This window comes from Alosa pseudoharengus, unplaced genomic scaffold (genome assembly GCF_046254945.1).
Source record: "Alosa pseudoharengus isolate Yale_2024_CS ecotype anadromous, Long Island Sound unplaced genomic scaffold, YU_APseudo_1.1 YU_APseudo_1.1_scf_9, whole genome shotgun sequence".
NCBI lineage: Eukaryota > Metazoa > Chordata > Actinopteri > Clupeiformes > Clupeidae > Alosa > Alosa pseudoharengus.
Window position 1 is genome coordinate 40,691,951 of NW_027468881.1, and position 23,306 is coordinate 40,715,256.

At 45.9% G+C, this 23,306-nt stretch overlaps 1 protein-coding gene across 1 annotated transcript in view; it reads left to right on the forward strand.

Annotated features, from left to right (window-relative positions):
- The window catches only part of LOC143115340 (solute carrier family 26 member 9-like), a 32,668-nt gene that overhangs the window by 7,076 nt on the left and 2,286 nt on the right, over positions 1-23,306 (forward strand). Inside the window, exons 4-16 of the mRNA XM_076277309.1 lie at positions 36-211; positions 1,814-1,978; positions 2,385-2,537; positions 13,303-13,385; positions 13,993-14,140; positions 16,439-16,552; positions 16,926-17,003; positions 17,140-17,235; positions 17,704-17,810; positions 18,274-18,343; positions 18,490-18,582; positions 18,823-18,990; positions 19,515-19,751. Of these exons, the coding sequence (XP_076133424.1) occupies positions 36-211; positions 1,814-1,978; positions 2,385-2,537; positions 13,303-13,385; positions 13,993-14,140; positions 16,439-16,552; positions 16,926-17,003; positions 17,140-17,235; positions 17,704-17,810; positions 18,274-18,343; positions 18,490-18,582; positions 18,823-18,990; positions 19,515-19,751 (1,688 nt within the window). The remainder of the gene's footprint in view (positions 1-35; positions 212-1,813; positions 1,979-2,384; positions 2,538-13,302; positions 13,386-13,992; positions 14,141-16,438; positions 16,553-16,925; positions 17,004-17,139; positions 17,236-17,703; positions 17,811-18,273; positions 18,344-18,489; positions 18,583-18,822; positions 18,991-19,514; positions 19,752-23,306) is intronic.

Consider the following 23,306-nt stretch of genomic DNA (forward strand, 5'->3'; position numbering starts at 1 on the left):
CTGATAGTGCCTGACCCCGCCTGTACTTTCCCCAGGCACGTTTGCTGTACTCAGCATCATGGTGGGCATGGTCTGCCTCAGGCTGGCACCAGAGTCTGATTTCACCCACTTCAACGCCACCCTCAATGCCACTGTGGTGGATGAGGAGCAGATGAACCAGGTGCGGCTGGGCATCTCGGGGACACTGGCCTGCCTGACTGCCCTCATACAGGTACGCACCTGACCGCTATCATACAGGTACCCTCATACAGGTACGCACCTGACCGCCATCATACAGGTACGCACCTGACCGCCATCATACAGGTACCCTCATACAGGTACGCACCTGACCGCCCTCATACAAGTACCCTCATACAGGTACGCACCTGACTGCCCTCATACAGATACGCACCTGACCGCTCTCATACAGGTACGCACCTGAATGCCCTCATACAGATACACTCATACAGGTACGCACCTGACTGCCCTCATACAGATACACTCATACAGGTACGAACATGACCGCCTTAATACAGATACGCACCTGACCGCTCTCATACAGATACGCACCTGACCGCTCTCATACAGATACACACCTGACCGCCCTCATACAGGTACACTCATACAGGTACGCAGACAAGGAGAACACACTCACGTCGCAACTACTGGGTCAAATCAATAGTTGTGTCTACAGGAGATAGATAGATAGATAGATAGATAATTTTATCTCACTTTGTCACAGAGACACATACATCAAACATATGATCACACCAGGGTCATACTCATGCATAGCAGAGGACATTCCTCCCACCCACACATACCCACGCCATGCATCATGGGCACATACCCACGCCATGCATCATGGGCACATACCCATGCCATGCATCATGGGCTTGACCCACGCCATGTATCATGGGCACATACGTACGCCATGCATCATGGGCACATACCCACGCCATGCATCATGGGCACATACCCACGCCATGCATCATGGGCACATACCCACGCCATGCATCATGGGCACATACCCACGCCATGCATCATGGGCTTGACCAGGCCAGCAGGACTACTGACCTTCTTATGCACTATGCCATGCCAGAAATAAACTCCAGTCTTTAGACAGAGACGTGATAACAGGCAATCGTTTATTTGCTTAGATGTAGTCTAGGTTTAAAATGAACAGCAAGCAATCTAGAATGAGCCCTCTGTCTCATGTCTAGAATAAGCCATAAGTCTCATGTCTAGAATAAGCCCTCAGTGTCATGTCTAGAATAAGCCATAAGTCTCATGTCTAGAATAAGGCCTCTGTGTCATGTCTAGAATAAGCCATAAGTCTCATGTCTAGAATAAGCCATAAATCTCATGTCTAGAATAAGCCATAAGTCTCATGTCTAGAATAAGCCCTCTGTGTCATGTCTAGAATAAGCCCTCTGTGTCATGTCTAGAATAAGCCCTCAGTGTCATGTCTAGAATAAGCCATAAGTCTCATGTCTAGAATGAGCCATAAGCCATAATGACATCTTAGGAAAGTAAACATTTGTTCATGGCTCTAAAAGAATGGAAGGGACAAAGAGAAGAACTAAGTCAATCAGAGTATTTCTGGTATTCATGCTCATAAATGTACATGTTTATGGTTTCATATTATGATGCTTTGGTGATGGACTCTTCACTGTGCCAAAGTAAAATCTCTATTCTTAACAGATGGACTCTTCACTGTGCCAAAGTAAAATCTCTATTCTTAACAGATGGACTCTTCACTGTGCCAAAGTAAAATTTCTGTTCTTAATAGATGGGACTCTTCACAGTGCCAAAGTAAAATCTCTGTTCTTAATAGATGGGACTCGGCCTGATGCAGTTTGGTTTTGTGGCCATTTACCTGTCGGAGTCGTTTGTCCGAGGCTTCATGACCGCGGCCGGCCTTCAGATCCTCATATCTGTGCTAAAGTACATCTTCGGCATCCGAGTTCCCCCCTACAGCGGGCCGTTAGCGACCATATACGTGAGTCATCTCAAACTAATCATCAGAGTTCCCTCCTATAGCGGGCCGTTAGCAATCATATACAGTATGTGAGACATCTCAAACTAATCTCATTATCTGGAGCGAGTCTGGTGATGATCGAGGCATTGTTAAAATACCTTTCATTCACATGTTTATTCAGTTTATCTTTACAGTATCCTCATTAATTACTTACCCATGGTGTTCATCTGATGACTTTAGATTACTCTCTGTTAAGGGCGGAGGCATTTAAGTGTTCCATAGCTCATGTGTTCCGCCCCTTAGCTGCTACACATTCCTGCATATTCAGCCGGTTCCGCAGGGTGTGATGGACAATGCTGGTTCCGCAGGGTGTGATGGACAATGCTGGTTCCGCAGGGTGTGATGGACAATGCTGGTTTTGTTCTAGACTCTGGTGGACATTTTCCGTGGCCTTCCTGACACCAATATTGCCTCGCTGGTCTTCGCCCTGGTCAGTGCCGTGGTGCTCATCATCGTTAAGGAGTTGGGAGCCCGATATCGCCGCAAAATCCCCTTTCCCCTCCCCATAGAGATCATCGTAGTAAGTACCAGAGATGTTCTACTGGATCAGACAGAATCATATCTATATTGCCATATCTATATTGCCCAGTATGGCATAAGGATCATATCTATATATATATATATATATATATATATTGGCCAGTATGGCATAAGGATCATATATATATATATATATATATATATATCGTAAGTTATGTCCATAACTATGGATCTATGAGACCGAACGATGACGGTCACCACGGTCTTACTGTGAATGATGCCATCCTGGCACCTGTTCCGAGACCATAATGTCAACAATGTCATGTGACTGACCTCTGGAGGCTGAACCCGCAGCGTTACCGGGTGAGACGCCTCTTCCTCTTGCCTGGAACGCCTCGCATTCATCCGGAGTGACGAGATGGTGACGGTCATCGTTCGGTCTCATAGATCCATAGTTATGGACATAACTTACGGTCTATATCGACCTCTTTCTGACCGTCACCACGGTCTTACTGTGGATGCCTAGTACCAACAGTGTCACAAGGGGCCCATCTGCTCAGAAGCAGCTCTAAGAACAGTGGAGCCAACAGTACTAGAGGTCACGTTAACCCGATAAAACCTGGCAAAGGTACAAGGAGTACTCCAGGATGCGGCAGCACATATATCATTAATAGCAACTCCCTTCAAAGCAGCCCAGGACGCGGCCATGCTGTGTGTGGAGTGAGCCACCAGACCCTCTGGGATTGGAAAACCTTGTCCAGAGTAAGCCTGAGAGATGGTGTCCACCAACCAGTGAGATAGGCGCTGCTTGGACACTGGCTGGCCAAGACTGTCGACCTCCATAGCACACAAACATCTGTGTGTGAGTTTGCCTCTGCTGCCTGGTGCGCTCAAGATAAGCCTTCAGAGCCCTAACTGGGCACAGTGAATCAGGAGCCACCTCTGACTGGTCAACCAGCTCAGGATGGAATGCCTCCAGTTCAATAGCCTGGTTAACTGATTGAGGGGTCAACACCTTAGGTAGAAAAAAGGGGTTAGGCCAGAGAGACACGCCCATATCCTCTGGTTTCCACCTCATGCATTCTGCACTCACAGACAAGGCATGCAGTTCGCTCACCCTCTTAGCAGAACACATGGCTAAGAGAAACACCGTCTTATGAGTCAGATATTTCAGCTCCGATCGCTCCAAAGGTTCATACGGAGCCACAGTCAAAGATCTCAACACTAGGGGGAGGTCCCAAGATGGAGCGCGCAATGATCTGCCTGGACGCAGGCGCTTAGCACCCTTTAAAAATTGGGACACCATCGGGAGTTTCCCAACAGAAAGACCGTCTACTGGTACATGAAATGCAGATATAGCTGCCGTGTAGACCCTCAAAGTGTTGGCTGCCCTGGGGTGGAGGGTAGAGCGTCCCTGGCATTACCAATGGTCTCCAAGACTTGATTTGTAGAACTGTCAGCCTGGGATGCCAAATCTGGCCCCCCACCTGCGACAAAAGGTCTGCTCTGAGTGGCAGAGGCCAAGGCTGGCCCTTCACAAGACGAAGTAGAGCTGGGAACCAATGTCTCGCGGGCCAATGTGGGGCCATCAACAGAACTCTGTAATGTCCCCAAGAAATTCTGCTCAGTACATGCAGGATCAAGGGCAGCGGGGGAAAGGCGTATAGCAATCCGTCCGGCCACTCGTGAGACAACGCATCCAGCCCAAGCGGGCCGACCGGATGCCTGAGGGAATACCACATCTGGCAATGGGTCGTTTCCCCTGATGCAAATAGATCCGCCTGGGCTACGCCAAAGCGTGCCCACAAACTTTCCACCACCTCTGTGTGGAGCCTCCACTCTCCCGGGGGAGGTCCGGACCGGGACAGGAGATCTGCTGCCTGGTTCTGGACCCCGGGATTGTAAATTGCCTTCAGAGAGGCCAGATGCGGGAATGCCCAACAAAGAAGTATCTGCACTACCTTGAGACATCCCTGAGACCTCGAGCCCCTTTGGTGATTTATGTAGTAAACAGCAGCAGAGCTGTCTGTTCGCACAAGGACATGTTTTCCCCGAATGTAGGGAAGGAGAGCTCTGAGGGCAAGGCATATCGCCCTGAGTTCCAAGACGTTGATATGTGCGGTGTCCCAGGGAGGATCCCACAGACCCTGGACCATGCGTCCCTCCCAGACTGCTCCCCAGCCAGTCAGGGAGGCATCTGTGGACACCAGTGTCTGTCTGGAGGGTATGCTGCCCAGGGGTACTCCCTGTGCAAGCCATCTGCTATCCCGCCAAGGGAGCAAGGCCCACAAACATGTCTGTGTCACCCTGAGTTTCACATGCCTGTCCCTCCGTGGGTGGAGTTTGAAGGAGTTCACCCACCGTTGTAGGGGTCGGGCCCTGAGGAGGCCCAATGGCACTACCATCACTGCCGCAGAGATCAGCCCCAGTAACCTCTGGAGGTGAAGCAATTTCACATGCTTGCCCTGGTGAAAAGTGCCAAGGGCTGCCAGAATCTTGGCTACTCTGTGAGGGGTAAGAGATGCCCTCATTGTGAGCGAGTTCAGGTGGAGCCCTAGAAAGGTGGTTTCCTGTCTTGGGGTCAGGTTGCACTTGGTCAAGTTGACCTTGAAGCCAAGAGACTGAATGTGAGACAGCACAGTTTCCGTATCCAGTACGACTTGCTCGCGAGATGGAGCACAGAGCAGCCAGTCGTCTAGATAAGGCATGATCTTTATCCCCCTTCTTTGGAGTGGCACCAAGGCGGCTGCGACCACCCTGGTAAATACCCTTGGGTTGAGAGAGTAGCCGACCGGGAGGACTTTAAACTCCCGTTCTAGGCTTGGCCTTGAAAGGCAAAACGCAGAAACTTCCAATGCTCGCGGTGGATTGCCACATGGAAGTATGCATCCTTCAAGTCTATGGTGGTGAACCACTCGCCGTATTCTACGGACTCGAGGATGTGCCTTGTGTGCAGCATCTTGAAGGGTAAAACCTTGATGTAAGTATTGAGGCGACGCAGGTCTAAAATGGGGCGCAGCCCACCGTCCTTCTTGGGGACGAGGAAATATGCTGAATAAAAGCCAACCTGCTGTTCGCTGGTACTTACTTTGGCAATGGCGTCCTTTTGGAGCAATGTTGCAATTTCCTTTGCCAAGGTATTTGCTTGGAGTGGGTCCTTCACTTTGGTCACACGGACCACAGAAAAGGGTGGGGGTCGCTGCCGGAACTGGAGCCGGTAACCCCTTGCCACAGTTTCCAGTACCCAGGGGTCCGAAGTCTCTCTCTCCCAGCTGTCCAGGCATAGCTGGGAGTGCATCTCGGCAGCTGTACCACAAATGCTATGCATGGCCCCCTTGGGTCCTTGGACCCTTGGGGGGAGGCCTAGCCTGAGCAGCTCTTCTAGTTGCTGTTCGCGGCTGGAAGTGCTGCTGTCTCCTTGCAGAGCGGTCAAAGCCCTGGGTGTTATGTTGCACATTACCCGTCCAGGGCTCCTGAGGGACCCTGAAAGCAGGATATGAGCGTTGTCGGCTAGCTGTTCTAACCTCAGGGCGCCGAAACGTCCTCTGGACAGTCTCACGAGTGCACAGTGAGTGCTGAGCCTTATCCAGCAAGCTTTGCGAGCTAGGGTGGAATACACTAGCAGGCTCCACGGGCATATTAGTGAGTTCCCTTTTGATGTTCTCAGGGAGGGATGTCTGGGCCAACCAGATCTGCCTGCGAGTCAGAATAGCCGAGGACATAGCTGCCCCTATGTCTCGGGTCAACTGGGCATGAGTGGACAAGGCCGCATCAACCAGATCTCTGGTATCCTGGTCACATGCACTAACAGTCTTTCTAATAGCCGCTAAAAGGACTGCTAGGGCATTGCCTGAGCGGGCAGCACACACAGCAGCATTATAGGTCCTACAAGTCAGGCGATCAGTCTTGTCACACTCCCTGCTAGGGCAGTGGGGATCAGCGGTAACCCTGGTTGGTCCAAGGGGGGTCAAGACTGCCATTTCCCTCTCCACCGGTGGCATGTCCCCCAAACCTGTATCAGGCGGATAAAAGGCTTTGGCCAGCCTCCTACACCCAGAATTAAATTGAGGGGATCTGCTAGGAGTACCCCAGGCCCTCCTCAGCATCTGGCAGTAGTCTGCTGCTGCAGGGAGAGAGGTTGAGGGACGTGGCTGGGTGACACCAGCCCAAACACCCTCAGTGAGGCCAGGGTCTTCTATTGGAATTGAGAGCCCCACAATCTTGGCTGCAGATAGGACCCTGGATACCAGGTCACAAGGAGCCTCTGTGCCCTTGTCAACCGATGCTGAACCCTCTCGACGGGAGGAGGCCACGGTATGCAACTCGTCGCTGTCCTGCTGGTCTGGCTCATCCTCCAAGAGAGAGCCCTGTGCATAAAGCGAGATCATATCCGGGTCTACAGACTGTGGCCGCTGGAAAGATGGAAGATGCTCAGGGGAGGTTGCCGCTGAGCGGTCTGACTCTACTGGAGCTGTGCTGGTAGGCAAATTGGAAAGAATGCCCGACCGACCACGAATGGCTGACAAGAGCTGGACCTGTACATTCTCAACCCCCGACAGATCTCTAGGGGCAGAGGCAAGGCTATGTGTAGGGGAATATAGCTCACCTGATGCCCTCCTTTTCTCACGTTTGTGAGAGGACTTCCGCTTTCGCTTCAGGGACTGACCCTCAGCGCTGGGTGCCTGTTCCTGTCCATAGGCGGGGAGGGATTGTGCCCCTGGCTGTGCAATGTCACGTAAACCAGCCCTGCGGGCTCTCTCCTCCAGTGGCAGGTCAACTGCTGCTGGGCATGGATCCTCCACGTCTTGGAGGAGATGTGCTTTGCCCAGACACAAGGGACACTCACGGTGGCCATCACGTGAGTCCAAGCCTATCCCACAATAACAGCAAGTGTGGGAGGCCATACTTGTAGTCGCAATATGGAAAATACTAAAGAGGGGAAAACTTACCTCTCTCACCACAGCTGCAAAGGGGAAAGTGAACACCCCTCTACTGCGCACAGTAACTAAGGGGAAAAGTGACCCAACTTACCGCGAACAGCAGCTAAGGGCCAAACAACGTAGCACAAGGGTAACAGTGGCTAACAGAGACAGATGTATAACCCGGACAATGTTATCCAACCTGCTGCGAACAGCGGCTAAGGACACACTATAAACCCACCTGCTGCCAACAGCGGCTTAGGGCCGAACAACCCAGCCTACTGGGAACAGTGGCGAAGGGATGCTATGCAGCTTATTATTTGGCTTTATTTGAAACAATCACTCTAATTGGAGTGGGGGTAAACAATTGTATAATAATTGTGTGGTAGGCTATATAACACAGGCTAAAACAGTACAAATCCTGCTAATTAGATAATACAAACACAAATACTGTTCATACAGTGTTTTATAAATATTAACAAAACTGCCCACTTCTGGGCTACAAAAAATCACAAGCCTAACTTCGCTCCAAAGACAGGAGTAGGCTGTAATTCAACAAATTATTTAACAGTACACCATCAGCACTGCCCCTTTAACTCATTGAGTGCCAAAAACGTAATATTACGTTTTTAGCTTTTTTTTTAAATTACGAAACTAGACACTCTAACACACCTTATATGTGATTTTGGGAACTCTGTGATGAATGGAAATGAAATATATGACGATCGAAAACTCATGAAAACAATCTGGACATTTTATCATAACTCGGTTGCCGCTTTGGGTCGAATCAGTGACACATGCACGTCAGGTCAAAACCAGGCCATTTTCACGGGTCTATCACTAGGTGGCAGTCTCGCCAGGTCTCGCTGATCACTTCCCGGAAAGTTTACAGGCAACACTTCATATTTCATGAAAGACGTTACATCTCCATTTCTAGAAAAAAACAGCGATTTTGATGAAAACTAGCCACTTTTAGCTTGGGATTTCTCAGGAACAGAGGCGTGTAGAAATACACGGTTTGCACCCACTGAGAGCTTAAAGTCTCACCTTTTAAACGAGCCATTGTATGTGTATGTGTTCATAGCAGTGTTGTATAAAGTACTAGAAAGCAATACTTGAGTAAAAGTACAAGTATCGTACTAAAAAAAGTGAGTTACCTTTTAAAATATTACTTAAAGGAACACGCCACCCAAAATCAGTAGTGATATATGTTCTTACCGTAACTTTCACGAGTTGAGTCGTACCTCTCCCGCGTCGGTAGGTGCACTCAAACGCTCTGTCGCGCGGCACGAATGTGTTAGCATGTTGCTATGCTAGCGGGCTCTGCCGTGGCCGTAGAGAGAGGCACATAGCAGTATTCAAACACCTCCACGTTTTACCTACTTAAATACAGTTGCACGAGTAGTTGATGAAAAATGTTAGGGCACACAACATGAAACGTGACGATTTTCCAAGCGAATAAACATGAGAACTACAATGTGTGGCGCAATAGCACTTGGGAGTACTTTGACCTAGCGTGGTAATATTATTAACACCTAATTGTAGATCCTATCCACCACAGAGTTTAGAATCCATGCTGGATCGACCCTCAGCCTCTCCCTCCCCTCTGAGTGAGAGAGGCACACACACTAGAGATGCGCTGATGGGCTATTATTTCAACCATAACTGCATAGCAAAACTTATCACCCATCAGCCATCCATCAACACCAAAGTTTGTTGACCAATTTTCAAAACTACACCTGCCCACCATCCGCTGGTTGTTTTAATGTAGGCTATATGGGTGATGCAGCGCTGCTGACGTGAGGCTAGAAAGCCCTTGCCTGTTCTAGAAAGACTGATCTAATGCAGCAAATATATTAAAAGGCAAAAGTCGTACATTGGCTAGGCCTATCCCCAGAATATCAGCAGCAAACTCAGTCTCTGTCGCGCAAAACAGTCTCCAAATAAAACGCACATCGGCCTGTTGCCTATTCTGCCAGCTTGTGACAATATATCGTCCAAAATGCTTGATTGCATTGAATTCTCCACATTTTTAGCTACATTTTCATGTACCACATCAGCATTTTTGTTCAGTGAATCTTTTGTAAATTGCTTTACAATTACCGTCGGGCCCTTGTCAGCAGACTTCGGCTTGCCTCTTTGGTGCTGATGGATGGCTGATGGATGATAAGTTTTGCTATGCAGTTATGGTTGAAATAATAGCCCATCAGCGCATCTCTAGTGTGTGTGCCTCTCTCGCTCAGAGGGGAGGGAGAGGCTGAGGGTCGATCCAGCATAGATTCTAAACTCTGTGGTGGATAGGATCTACAATTAGGTGTTAATAATATTACCACGCTAGGTCAAAGTACTCCCAAGTGCTATTGCGCCACACATTGTAGTTCTCATGTTTATTCGCTTGGAAAATCGTCACGTTTCATGTTGTGTGCCCTAACATTTTTCATCAACTACTCGTGCAACTGTATTTAAGTAGGTAAAACGTGGAGGTGTTTGAATACTGCTATGTGCCTCTCTCTACGGCCACGGCAGAGCCCGCTAGCATAGCAACATGCTAACACATTCGCGCCGCGCGACAGAGCGTTTGAGTGCACCTACCGACGCGGGAGAGGTACGACTCAACTCGTGAAAGTTACGGTAAGAACATATATCACTACTGATTTTGGGTGGCGTGTTCCTTTAAGTAAAAGTCTTAAAGTATCTGATATATACTGTACTTAAGTATCAAAAGTAATTTTCTGATATTTAATGTACTTAAGTATTTGAAGTAAAAGTAAAAAGTAAAAAGCAAGCGGCTTTATTTTGAACTTTTATTGTGAACTTTATTTTGGCTTTCTTATAGTAAAGCATAAAGCATATTCAGGGTTCCCATATCTTCTTAATCTCACTCATCAAATCAAAACCGCATTCTTTTCTAGGACTTTTCAGGCACAATTCTCTTAAGTTCAAAGAACAAACAGCATATTTTTAGAGCTGACATCAAAGAAAAAAAAAGAAACAGAAATGCCACTTTTGTATGAACTTCGGGTAAAAATGAAAAATAAATAACTTATTTCTTTAAATAAAAATGACCTGAACATTTTGGTCATGTGGTATGAGCATGGGCTTACTCACCATCTCACTCTCACACACACACACACACATGCCACCTATGTCCAGCAGCTACTAATATGCCAGTCATTAGTTGAAACTGAAAAAGGTGTCTGTTCATCTTCAAAAGAAGCTGGTTTTCAAAGTTGCCAGAATTCAGTGCCCGGGAGTTTCAGGCCCAAGACCGGCCCACGTTTTCCATAGTGGTGGAAATTGGATAAATGAAGCAACATTTCAGCTCTTACTATCCTGTAGTTTTTATTAGTACCATGGTTCAACAAACGTGTAAAGGTTATGTAATAATTCACTTCAACTGAGAAGTAAAAAAAAAAAATATTCCACTATTCCACAAGTTAACAAAAACAGAAAGAAAGAAAGAAAGCCTTTGAAATGTAGCCTATCCCACGCTTCCACAAAGAGGCATATTGAACTAATGTTTAGGCTACATGTTTTTTGCATGGGTAGGCTATATTGTTGTTTGGTGATTTAGCCTACTCTTTTAGCCTACTACACCCTCTTCTGAGCAAACAAGGCATATAGGTTTATCATGTAGGGTAATTGCTCTTTCTTACATTAAATAACTTTAATTTATCCTCTCTACTTGTCCCTGTAGTCATGGCCTCCTCATCACTAATTTCGGGCTCATCATTTTCAGTGGTCGACTGGTTGATCTGCTGCTCAGTCTCACCTGGCCTCTTTCTACCATCCATCCTTCCTGACGCTTGTGTCTACTGTAGGGCCGGCTCGGCTATCCGTATCTGAGAAAACTTTTTGGAAAAAAACGGGCTATGGACCCAACCAATTCTTTTTGGGAGGGGAGAACTCCCTCACGTAGGCTACAACCCATGCAGAGTCATTGCATTGGTGTCATGCACAGAATGCGGAAAGTGTCCTACTTTAAGAAAAGATAGACGTGACCAATGTCAATATTTTTTTCCTCAACCGGCCCAAAAGTGAAGCGGCCCACCGTGAATTCTCCCGATTACCCACCCCGGGCCTGATGGGCCTGATTAAGTCTTACTCTTCTTGGACCGAAGACAAGTCCTGCGATGCTAAATAGCCTTTCACAGGCCGCTGAGGCAGGTAGCGGAGTGTTCAGCTTCACAGAAGCTGCCAATGTACAGAAACATTTCTTGCAAATACGGCCACGGGTGTATGACGTTATCTTCACCACTACCCTGTTCGCCGAGTTCACCACTATCGTCGGGGTGGTCGTGTACATGATTACGGGAGGTCCTCCAGTAGTTGCTCGTGCTCATGGTGGTTTCAGTTGTGCGTCCTCCTCCTTTAGCAACAAACAGCGCTGAAATAGAGCGCGCAGCGTGCGGAGCGTGCGTAATGCAATCTAGGAGCAGTGATTCGCCAAACGCTTTCTTATTGCTGTCGCACACATTTCTTCTAATTTTATGTTTTAGTAACGAGTAACGAAGATGCTTAGTGGAAATATAACGGAGTAAAAGTATACATTTTATCTAGGAAATGTAGTGGAGTAAAAGTGAAAGTTGACATAAATTTAAATAGCGAAGTAAAGTACAGATACGTGAAATTTCTACTTAAGTACAGTAACGAAGTATTTGTACTCCGTTACATTACAACACTGGTTCATAGCTATAACACAGAATATGCTGTGGCTGTACAAAAATCATCAACAATGGTCTAGATTGCTGGCACTCTAGGACAAAGCTCCCGAAAACAGCTTGGCATTCAATGAGTTAGGGAAACTTAGGATAAATGCCTAACCAACTTAATTTCCCAACCCTACACGCGAACGTGAGGGGGAAAACAAAGCCCAGCCGCCTACAGACGACAACAAACTTAATAGGAGAAACCAAAAATTCTTACCGTGGTTTTGGCATTCTCTTGCAACACGATAAAGGCTATTTCGAAGTGTTCAACGTAACTTTAACTTGTACCTGTAGTCACATAGGCAGCCTAAGCTATTTGCTAATACAACAAAGGGGGGTCTTTAAACAATCCTCAGGGGCTCAAGGCGCCTGCACAACAACGTGACGGATCAGAACCCACAACTTTTTGAACTTACCGGTCTCAGAATCGAGGCGAGGAAGGAAAAGAGGAAGAGGCGTCTCACCCGGTAACGCTTTATGCTGCGGGTTCAGCCTCCAGAGGTCAGTCACAGGTGCCAGGATGGCATCATTCACAGTAAGACCGTGGTGACGGTCAGAGAGAGGTCGATATAGATCTATATATATTGCCCAGTATGGCATAAGGATCATATATATATATATATATATATATATATATGGGCAATTCCACGGAAAATGGACTTTTTGTCACATCCATAACGCCAGTGAAATGCCTTGGCATTTGTATGATGTGAATGATAATATAATTTTTGTGTGCATTTTTTCTCATGTACATTCTTCAGCCAAAAATAGCAAATGCTCAAATTTCATGTAATCATTCACATCATACCATACCATCACATTTTATTAGCGTTATGGATGTTACAAAAAATGTAATTTTCCATGGAATTGCCCATATATATATTGCCCAGTATGGCTTAAGAATCATATCTATATTGGACAGTATGGCATAAGGATCATATGTATATATATATATATATATATATATTGCCCAGTAGGCATAAGGATCATATCTATATTGCCCAGTATGGCATAAGGATTAGCTGCTTATTGACAATGTTTTCTGGCAAAAAAAAAAAAGAATCAGGAATGAAAGTATGAAAAAAAGAATGATTCTACTTTATTAGATGAGAGTGTGCTGGGATGGAACAGCAGCGCCCTCTCTTGGAATGTGTTGTAAGTGTTGACGTTCCTTTAGGTGGTCGTGGCCACTGCTGTCTCTGGTCCTCTGGGTCTCCCGAAGATCTACCACATGGACGTAGTGGGGGAGATTCCTCTCGGGTAAGGCATCCTCTCGGGTAAGGCATCCTCTGGATGGTCAAATGCATTGCCACAGTGTTAGTAGAGTGTGACGCTGCGTTTAGGCCAAAGGATTTCCGCATATCAGATATACTCAGGAGAGGTGTTTAATTCCCTGTGCTAGACATCAGCAACAAAATCACCAAATCAAAAGAGCACAGACACCATCAACAGAGCAGCTCTCGTGAGCACAGACATCAGCCCTCGTGAGCACAGACATCATCAACAGAGCAGCCCTCGTGAGCACAGACACCATCAGCAGAGCAGCTCTCGTGAGCACAGACATCATCAGCAGAGCAGCCCTCGTGAGCACGTCACTGGGGTTACCAAGCAAGGTGCCTTCTTTCATCTGTGTTACGTCGAATTAGTACTACGACATCTCAACAGTAGTGTCTGGTGTCCCATAGTTTTGAAGCTGTGAGAGAAAGTGCAGATTTATCATTTCTGATTGTTCACTGAAATGTGAAATCTCCAACTGATTTTGTAGGTTCCCTGTGCCCATGTTACTGCTCGTTTTGTAGGTTCCCTGTGCCCATGTTACTGCTCGTTTTGTAGGTTCCCTGTGCCCATGTTACTGCTCGTTTTGTAGGTTCCCTGTGCCCATCTTGCCCGCGGTCTCTGAGTGGGACGAGATGCTGAGTACTGCGTTCTCCCTCGCCATCGTGGGTTACGTCATCAACCTGGCCATGGGGCGGACTCTGGCAGCTAAACACGGCTACGATGTGGACCCAAACCAGGTGCGAACACGGCTCCTCTCCCAGACACCTACTGTACCTGTACATTCTGTACACCCAGACACACCTGTACACCCAGACACACCTGTACACCCAGAATACATACTGTACCTGTACATACTGTACACCCAGAATACATACTGTACCTGTACATACTGTACACCCAGACACACCTGTACACCCAGACACACCTGTACACCCAGACACATGGGCTTGTGCGTCTATACATACTGTACACCCAGACACATGGGCTTGTGCGTCTATACATACTGTACACCCAGACACACCTGTACACCCAGACACACCTGTGCACCCAGACACACCTGTGCACCCAGACACATCTATACACACTGTACCTGTACACCCAGACACATGGGCTTGTGCGTCTATACATACTGTACCTGTACACCCAGACACACCTGTACACACTGTACACCCAGACACATGGGCTTGTGCGTCTATACATACTGTACCTGTACACCCAGACACATGGGCTTGTGCGTCTATACATACCTGTACACCCAGACACACCTGTACACACTGTACATCCAGACACATGGGCTTGTGCGTCTATACATACTGTACCTGTACACCCAGACACATGGGCTTGTGCATCTATACACACTGTACCTGTACACCCAGACACATGGGCTTGTGCGTCTATACATACTGTACCTGTACACCCAGACACATGGGCTTGTGTCTATACATACCTGTACACCCAGACACATGGGCTTGTGCGTCTATACATACTGTACCTGTACACCCAGACACATGGGCTTGTGTCTATACATACCTGTACACCCAGACACATGGGCTTGTGCATCTATACATACTGTACCTGTACACCCAGACACATGGGCTTGTGCATCTATACATACCTGTACACCCAGACACATGGGCTTGTGTCTATACACACCTGTACACCCAGACACATGGGCTTGTGTCTATACATACCTGTACAACCAGACACATGGGCTTGTGCGTCTATACATACCTGTACACCCAGACACATGGGCTTGTGCATCTATACATACTGTACCTGTACACCCAGACACATGGGCTTGTGCATCTATACATACCTGTACACCCAGACACATGGGCTTGTGCATCTATACATACTGTACCTGTACACCCAGACACATGGGCTTGTGCATCTATACATACCTGTACACCCAGACACATGGGCTTGTGTCTATACATACCTGTACAACCAGACACATGGGCTTGTGCGTCTATACATACCTGTACACCCAGACACATGGGCTTGTGTCTATACATACCTGTACACCCAGACACATGGGCTTGTGCGTCTATACATACCTGTACACCCAGACACACCTGTACACACTGTACATCCAGACACATGGGCTTGTGCGTCTATACATACTGTACCTGTACACCCAGACACATGGGCTTGTGCATCTATACACACTGTACCTGTACACCCAGACACATGGGCTTGTGCGTCTATACATACTGTACCTGTACACCCAGACACATGGGCTTGTGTCTATACATACCTGTACACCCAGACACATGGGCTTGTGCGTCTATACATACTGTACCTGTACACCCAGACACATGGGCTTGTGTCTATACATACCTGTACACCCAGACACATGGGCTTGTGCATCTATACATACTGTACCTGTACACCCAGACACATGGGCTTGTGCATCTATACATACCTGTACACCCAGACACATGGGCTTGTGTCTATACACACCTGTACACCCAGACACATGGGCTTGTGTCTATACATACCTGTACAACCAGACACATGGGCTTGTGCGTCTATACATACCTGTACACCCAGACACATGGGCTTGTGCATCTATACATACTGTACCTGTACACCCAGACACATGGGCTTGTGCATCTATACATACCTGTACACCCAGACACATGGGCTTGTGCATCTATACATACTGTACCTGTACACCCAGACACATGGGCTTGTGCATCTATACATACCTGTACACCCAGACACATGGGCTTGTGTCTATACATACCTGTACAACCAGACACATGGGCTTGTGCGTCTATACATACCTGTACACCCAGACACATGGGCTTGTGTCTATACATACCTGTACACCCAGACACATGGGCTTGTGTCTATACACACCTGTACACCCAGCAGGCTTGTGTGTCTATACATACCTGTACACCCAGACACATGGGCTTGCGTGTCTATACACACCTGTACAAGAGTGTTGTCTATGCTGAACTGTGTTGAGATTGTATCATTCAGATGGATCTTAAAGGATCCACTGCACTGTCCGTTTGTCTCTGCAGGAGATGCTGGCTCTGGGCTGCAGTAACTTCCTGGGCTCATTTTTTAAGATCCATGTGATCTGCTGCGCCCTGTCCGTCACACTGGCTGTGGACAGTGCGGGCGGCTCCTCACAGGTCAGTGAGTTGCAAAGCTACATTACAGAAGTGACATATTTGGGCCAGAACACACCAGGAGAGTACCACACTAAATATCACATCTAAAATGATTAGGCAAAATATCACAGATAATGCTGAAGTAATGAGGACAGTAGTGATGCTAGTGTACTAACACAGCACCTTTAATTAAGGAATGACACAGAGTTATTATTATGATGTGTGTATTATTATGATGTGTGTATTATTATGACGTGTGTATTATGATGTGTGTTGTGATGTGTGTATTATTATGATGTGTGAGTGTTGTGATGTGTGTATTATTATGATGTGTGTTGTGATGTGTGTATTATTATGATGTGTGTGTGTGTGTGTGTGTTGTCTTCACTCTCAGTTTGCCAGTCTGTGTGTAATGCTGGTTGTCATGGTTACCATGCTGGCGTTGGGGACCTTCCTCAAGCCGTTGCCCAAAGTGAGTATCCTCTGGACCCTGGTCTGCACTGGACATTTGCTCATGAGCCTGGCCACTGTGTGCTCTTAAAGCCATGTGAGGCAATATCAAAACCAGTCATTGCTAAGGGTGTTTGTGTCCTTTTACACGGTTTCAGTCTGTTCTTGGAGCCCTAATTGCAGTCAACCTGAAGAACACACTGCTGCAGCTGTCTGACCCCTTTTACCTGTGGAAGAGGAGTAAGCTGGAGTGTGTGAGTCGCTACGTTCACTTGGTGGGGAGTGTGTGAGTCGCTATGTTCACTTGGTGGGGAGTGTGAGGAAAGCCTTCATTTGGGCAACAATGGATGCAAGATTAGAAACCAAATTGTGCTTAATCACCTGTATTTGTCCTGGTCTGAAACACAAGCCAGTATTTTCTAGAAATAGCTCATTACTTATTCTGGCCAATCATTAGATTAGATGAAAGCCCTCGTAATCTGGCAAGTCGTGTCCCTCAACTTGCATCTTCTCCTTTGTTTCTGTAAGTATCTTATATCAGTTTGAGATGAGCTACAAACAGTCGTGGAAGAGCAGAGAAACGTGTTAGCTAGCACAGTGTGCGCTAGTTATTGAACACACCTTTGCGTCTGGGTCGCACTCTGCGCTAGTTATTGAACACACCTTTGCGTCTGGGTCGCACTGTGCGCTAGTTATTGAATACACCTCTCTCTCTGTTCCAGTGCGTCTGGGTCGTGTCCTTCTTGGCCACATTCTTCCTGAGCTTACCGTATGGTGTGGCTGTTGGAGTTGGGTTTTCTATCCTGGTGGTCATCTTTCAGACTCAGTTGTGAGTTGGGAGGACGTCCATATGTATCAACACATATTTTGTTGCACATTTAAGATTTTCATTATATTATTAATTTAAAAGACATTTCTGTTGAATACACTAAAATACACTAAAAGACACTTACTGGTAAATGTTTTCTTAGTTATGCTAGTTTAATAGTTTAGTTTTCTTTATTATCTGAGTCCATGGCCTCCTGAAGTCTAAGTTAGACTTGCACTGTAAATTCTTACATCAACATCATCTGGATTTCAAGCCCTGCAGTTATTTCACATGGTTCAGCTGCGTGTCTGTATGTGTGTGTGTGTGTGTGTGTGTGTGTGTGTGTGTCTGTATGTATGTGTGTGTGTGTGTGTGTGTGTGTGTGTGTAAATTCTTACATTAACATCATCTGGATTTCAATCTCACATTTCTATTTCACATGGTCTCATCAACTGATATCATTTTTTTTATGATTAAATCTCAGTCGGAATGGGTCCGAGGTGGGTCAGATAATGGACACAGACATCTACAAAAATCCCAAAGTCTACAGTAAAGTATGTCTTGGTTTGTCCTGCCCAAAGTCTACAGTAAAGTATGTCTTGGTTTGTCATGCACAAAGCCTCAATGAGAGCAGTTCTGTTTTATTCCATTTATGATATCCCACATTTCAGTGATGGCCATTATTGGTGTGATTCTGCAGGTGCAGTCTCTGTCTGGAGTGAAAATAGTTTGCTACTGCTCTCCTCTCTACTTCGCCAATGCTGATATATTCCGTCAAAAGGTCATCCAAAAGGTAAACCAGGCACTAAGTGTGTTTCAGTGCTCTTTCGGGTTTTTTTAAATATCAGACCTTTTAAAAAATATATATTTATATACCATATCTAGTACATATAGATTCTATATACCTTATCTAGTACATATAGATTCTATATACCATATCTAGTACATATAGATTCTGTATGTCCATGTGTGATTATAGATTCTGTATGTCCATGTGTGATTATAGATTCTGTATGTCCATGTGTGATTGTAGACTGGACTGGACCCAGGCAAGCTCCTCTTGGCCAGAAAGAAGTTCCTGAAGAAGCAGCAGAGAGAGTTGAAGCTGCAGGAGAACGCGGAGAACGTGGAGAACGTGGAGAACGTGGAGAACGTGGAAAGGAGACGAACTGTAGGTTCCCTCTTGTTCATGAAGCCACAGGTGAAGGTCTGAGAGGACCGAAAACCATTATGTTCCATCTTATCCGTCACACCCGTCACATTCTTGTCTTGCATGTTATGGCTCTGAAATAATGCTGTGTCCCTTGCGTGTGTGCGTGTGTGTGTGTGTGTGTGTTGTGTGTGTGTGTGTGTGCGTATGTTTGTATGTGTGTGCGTGTGTGTGTGTGTGTGTGCGTGTGTGTGTGCGTGTGTGTGTGTGCGTGTGTGTGTGTGTGTGTGCGTGTGTGTATGTGTATGCGTATGCGTATGTGTGTGTGTGTGTGTGTGTGTGTGTGTGTGTGTGTATGTGTATGCGTATGCGTATGTGTGTGTGTGTGTGTGTGTGTGTGTGTGTGTGTGTGTGTGTGTGTGTGTGTGTGCGCGTGTGTGTGTGTGTGTGTGTGTGTGTGTGTGCGTATGTGTATGCGTATGTGTGTGTGTGTGTGTGTGTGTGTGTGTGCATGAGTGTGTGTGTGTGTGTGTGTGTGTGTGTGTCCCTTGGTCCTATCCGTGCCTCTGATGTAGACCACGTCACAGCTACAGCTCCAGCAAGACTTTCACCTGGACGAGCAGACCATGCCCACCAGTTACGTAAACTTCCACTGCGATGACACTGACCAGACTGACCAGCGCGCCAGCTCTCAACTCCCTTCTCCCATCACCATGGAAATGCATCCCGTACCCTTCCACACTCTTGTCCTGGACCTGGCAGGAGTCAGCTTCATCGACCTGATGGGCATCAAAGTTCTCACCAAGGTGAACGTTACCATCCTCGCCCCTCTCAAGTGAACCTGCTTAGCCTCTTAGTGCTGACCACTCCACACCACGTCTCCTGACGCAAGCAGGGAGGGCTGTGGTGCTGCAGGGTTGGGGCTACTAAACGAACTGAATGTACAACCCCGCTCTGGAAGGACTAGAATCAAGAGCAAGACATTTGAAGTTCTCTAGTAGTCTAAAGAGCCAGACTGTTGAAGTTCTCTAGTCTAAATCAAGAGCCAGACTGTTGAAGTTCTCTAGTCTAAAGAGCCAGACTGTTGAAGTTCTCTAGTAGTCTAAAGAGCCAGACTGTTGAAGTTCTCTAGTCTAAAGAGCCACACTGTTGGAGTTCTCAAGTCTAAATCAAAAGCCAAACTGTTGAAGTTCTCTAGTCTAAATCAAGAGCCAGACTGTTGAAGTTCTCTTGTCTAAACAAAGAGCCAAACTGTTCTCTGATCTAAAGAGACAGACTGTTGAAATTCTCTAGTCTAAAGACCCAGACTGTTGAAGTTCTCTAGTATAAAGAGCCAGACTGTGGAAGTTCTCCAGTCTAAAGAGCCAAACTGTTGAAGTTCTCTTGTCTAAATCAAGAGCCAAACTGTTGAAGTTATCTAGTCTAAATCAAGAGCCAGACTGTTGAAGTTCTCTAGTTTAAATCAAGAGCCAGACTGTTGAAATTCTGTAGTTTAAAGAGCCAGACTGTTGAAGTTCTCTAGTCTAAATCAAGAGCCAGACTGTTGAAGTTCTCTAGTCTAAATCACGAGCCAGACTGTTGAAGTTCTCTATTCTAAAGAGCCAGACTGTTGACGTTCTCTAGTAGTCTAAAAAGCCAAACTGTTGAAGTTCCCTAGTTTAAAGAGCCAGACTGTTGAAGTTCTCTAGTCTAAAAAGCCAAGCTATCGATGTTCTCTAGTAGTCTAAAGAGCCAGACTGTTGAAGTTCTCTAGTAGTCTAAAGAGCCAGACTGTTGAAGTTCTCTAGTCTAAAGAGCCAGACTGTTCTCTAGTATAAATCAAGTTCTCTAGTCTAAATCAAGAGCCAAATTATTGAAGTTCTCTAGTCTAAATCAACAGCCAAATTGTTAAAGTTCTCTAGTCTAAAGAGCCACACTGTTGAAGTTCTCTAGTTGAAGTTCTCTAATCTAAAGAGCCAGACTGCAAACAGCCAAATTGTTAAAGTTCTCTAGTCTAAAGAGCCAGACTGTTGAAGCTTTCTAGTCTAAAGAGCCAGACTGTTGAAGATCTCTAGTCATCTAAAGAGCCAGACTGTTGGTGTTCTCTAGTAGTCTAAAGAGCCAGACTGTTGAAGTTCTCTTAGTCTCTTAGTGCTGACCACTCCACACCACGTCTCCTGACGCAAGCAGGGAGGGCTGTGGTGCTGCAGGGTTGGGGCTACTAAACGAACTGAATGTACAACCCCGCTCTGGAAGGACTAGAATCAAGAGCAAGACATTTGAAGTTCTCTAGTAGTCTAAAGAGCCAGACTGTTGAAGTTCTCTAGTCTAAATCAAGAGCCAGACTGTTGAAGTTCTCTAGTCTAAAGAGCCAGACTGTTGAAGTTCTCTAGTAGTCTAAAGAGCCAGACTGTTGAAGTTCTCTAGTCTAAAGAGCCACACTGTTGGAGTTCTCAAGTCTAAATCAAAAGCCAAACTGTTGAAGTTCTCTAGTCTAAATCAAGAGCCAGACTGTTGAAGTTCTCTTGTCTAAACAAAGAGCCAAACTGTTCTCTGATCTAAAGAGACAGACTGTTGAAATTCTCTAGTCTAAAGACCCAGACTGTTGAAGTTCTCTAGTATAAAGAGCCAGACTGTGGAAGTTCTCCAGTCTAAAGAGCCAAACTGTTGAAGTTCTCTTGTCTAAATCAAGAGCCAAACTGTTGAAGTTATCTAGTCTAAATCAAGAGCCAGACTGTTGAAGTTCTCTAGTTTAAATCAAGAGCCAGACTGTTGAAATTCTGTAGTTTAAAGAGCCAGACTGTTGAAGTTCTCTAGTCTAAATCAAGAGCCAGACTGTTGAAGTTCTCTAGTCTAAATCACGAGCCAGACTGTTGAAGTTCTCTATTCTAAAGAGCCAGACTGTTGACGTTCTCTAGTAGTCTAAAAAGCCAAACTGTTGAAGTTCCCTAGTTTAAAGAGCCAGACTGTTGAAGTTCTCTAGTCTAAAAAGCCAAGCTATCGATGTTCTCTAGTAGTCTAAAGAGCCAGACTGTTGAAGTTCTCTAGTAGTCTAAAGAGCCAGACTGTTGAAGTTCTCTAGTCTAAAGAGCCAGGCTGTTCTCTAGTATAAATCAAGTTCTCTAGTCTAAATCAAGAGCCAAATTATTGAAGTTCTCTAGTCTAAATCAACAGCCAAATTGTTAAAGTTCTCTAGTCTAAAGAGCCACACTGTTGAAGTTCTCTAGTTGAAGTTCTCTAATCTAAAGAGCCAGACTGCAAACAGCCAAATTGTTAAAGTTCTCTAGTCTAAAGAGCCAGACTGTTGAAGCTTTCTAGTCTAAAGAGCCAGACTGTTGAAGATCTCTAGTCATCTAAAGAGCCAGACTGTTGGTGTTCTCTAGTAGTCTAAAGAGCCAGACTGTTGAAGTTCTCTAGTTGAAGTTCTCTAGTCTAAAGAGCCAGACTGTTGAAGTTCTCTAGTCTAAATCAAGAGCCAGACTGTTGAAGTTCTCTAGTCTAAAGAGCCAGACTGTTGACGTTCTCTGGTCTAAATCAAGAGCCAAACTGTTGAAGTTCTCTAGTCTAAAGAGCCAGACTGTTGAAGTTCTCTAGTTGAAGTTCTCTAGTCTAAAGAGCCAGACTGTTGACGTTCTCTAGTCTAAAGAGCCAGACTGTTGGAGTTCTCAAGTCTAAATTAAGAGCCAAACTGTTGAAGTTCTCTAGTCTAAAAAGCCAGACTGTGAAGAGCCAGACTGTTGAAGTTCTCCAGTCTAAAGAGCCAGACTGTTGACGTTCTCTAGTCTAAAGAGCCAAACTGTTGAAGATCTCTAGTCTAAATCAAGAGCCAGACTGTTGACGTTCTCTAGTCTAAAGAGCCAGACTGTTGAAGTTCTCTAGTCTAAAGAGCCAGACTGTTGATGTTCTCTAGTAGTCTAAAGAGCCAGACTGTTGAAGTTCTCTAGTCTAAAGAACCAAACTGTTGAAGTTCTCTAGTAGTCTAAAGAGCCAGACTGTTTAAGTTCTCTAGTCTAAAGAGCCAGACTGCTCTCTAGTATAAATCAAGTTCTCTAGTCTAAATTAAGAGCCAAACTGTTGAAGTTTTCTAGTCTAAAGACCCAGACTGTTAAGAGCCAGACTGTTGACATTCTCTAGTAGTCTAAAAAGCCAAACTGTTGAAGTTCTCTAGTTTAAAGAGCCAGACTGTTGAAGTTCTCTAGTCTAAATCAAGAGCCAGACTGTTGACGTTCTCTAGTAGTCTAAAAAGCCAAACTGTTGAAGTTCTCTAGTTTAAAGAGCCAGACTGTTGAAGTTCTCTAGTCTAAAGAGCCAAGCTATCGATGTTCTCTAGTAGTCTAAAGAGCCAGACTGTTGAAGTTCTCTAGTCTAAAGAGTCAAACTGTTGAAGT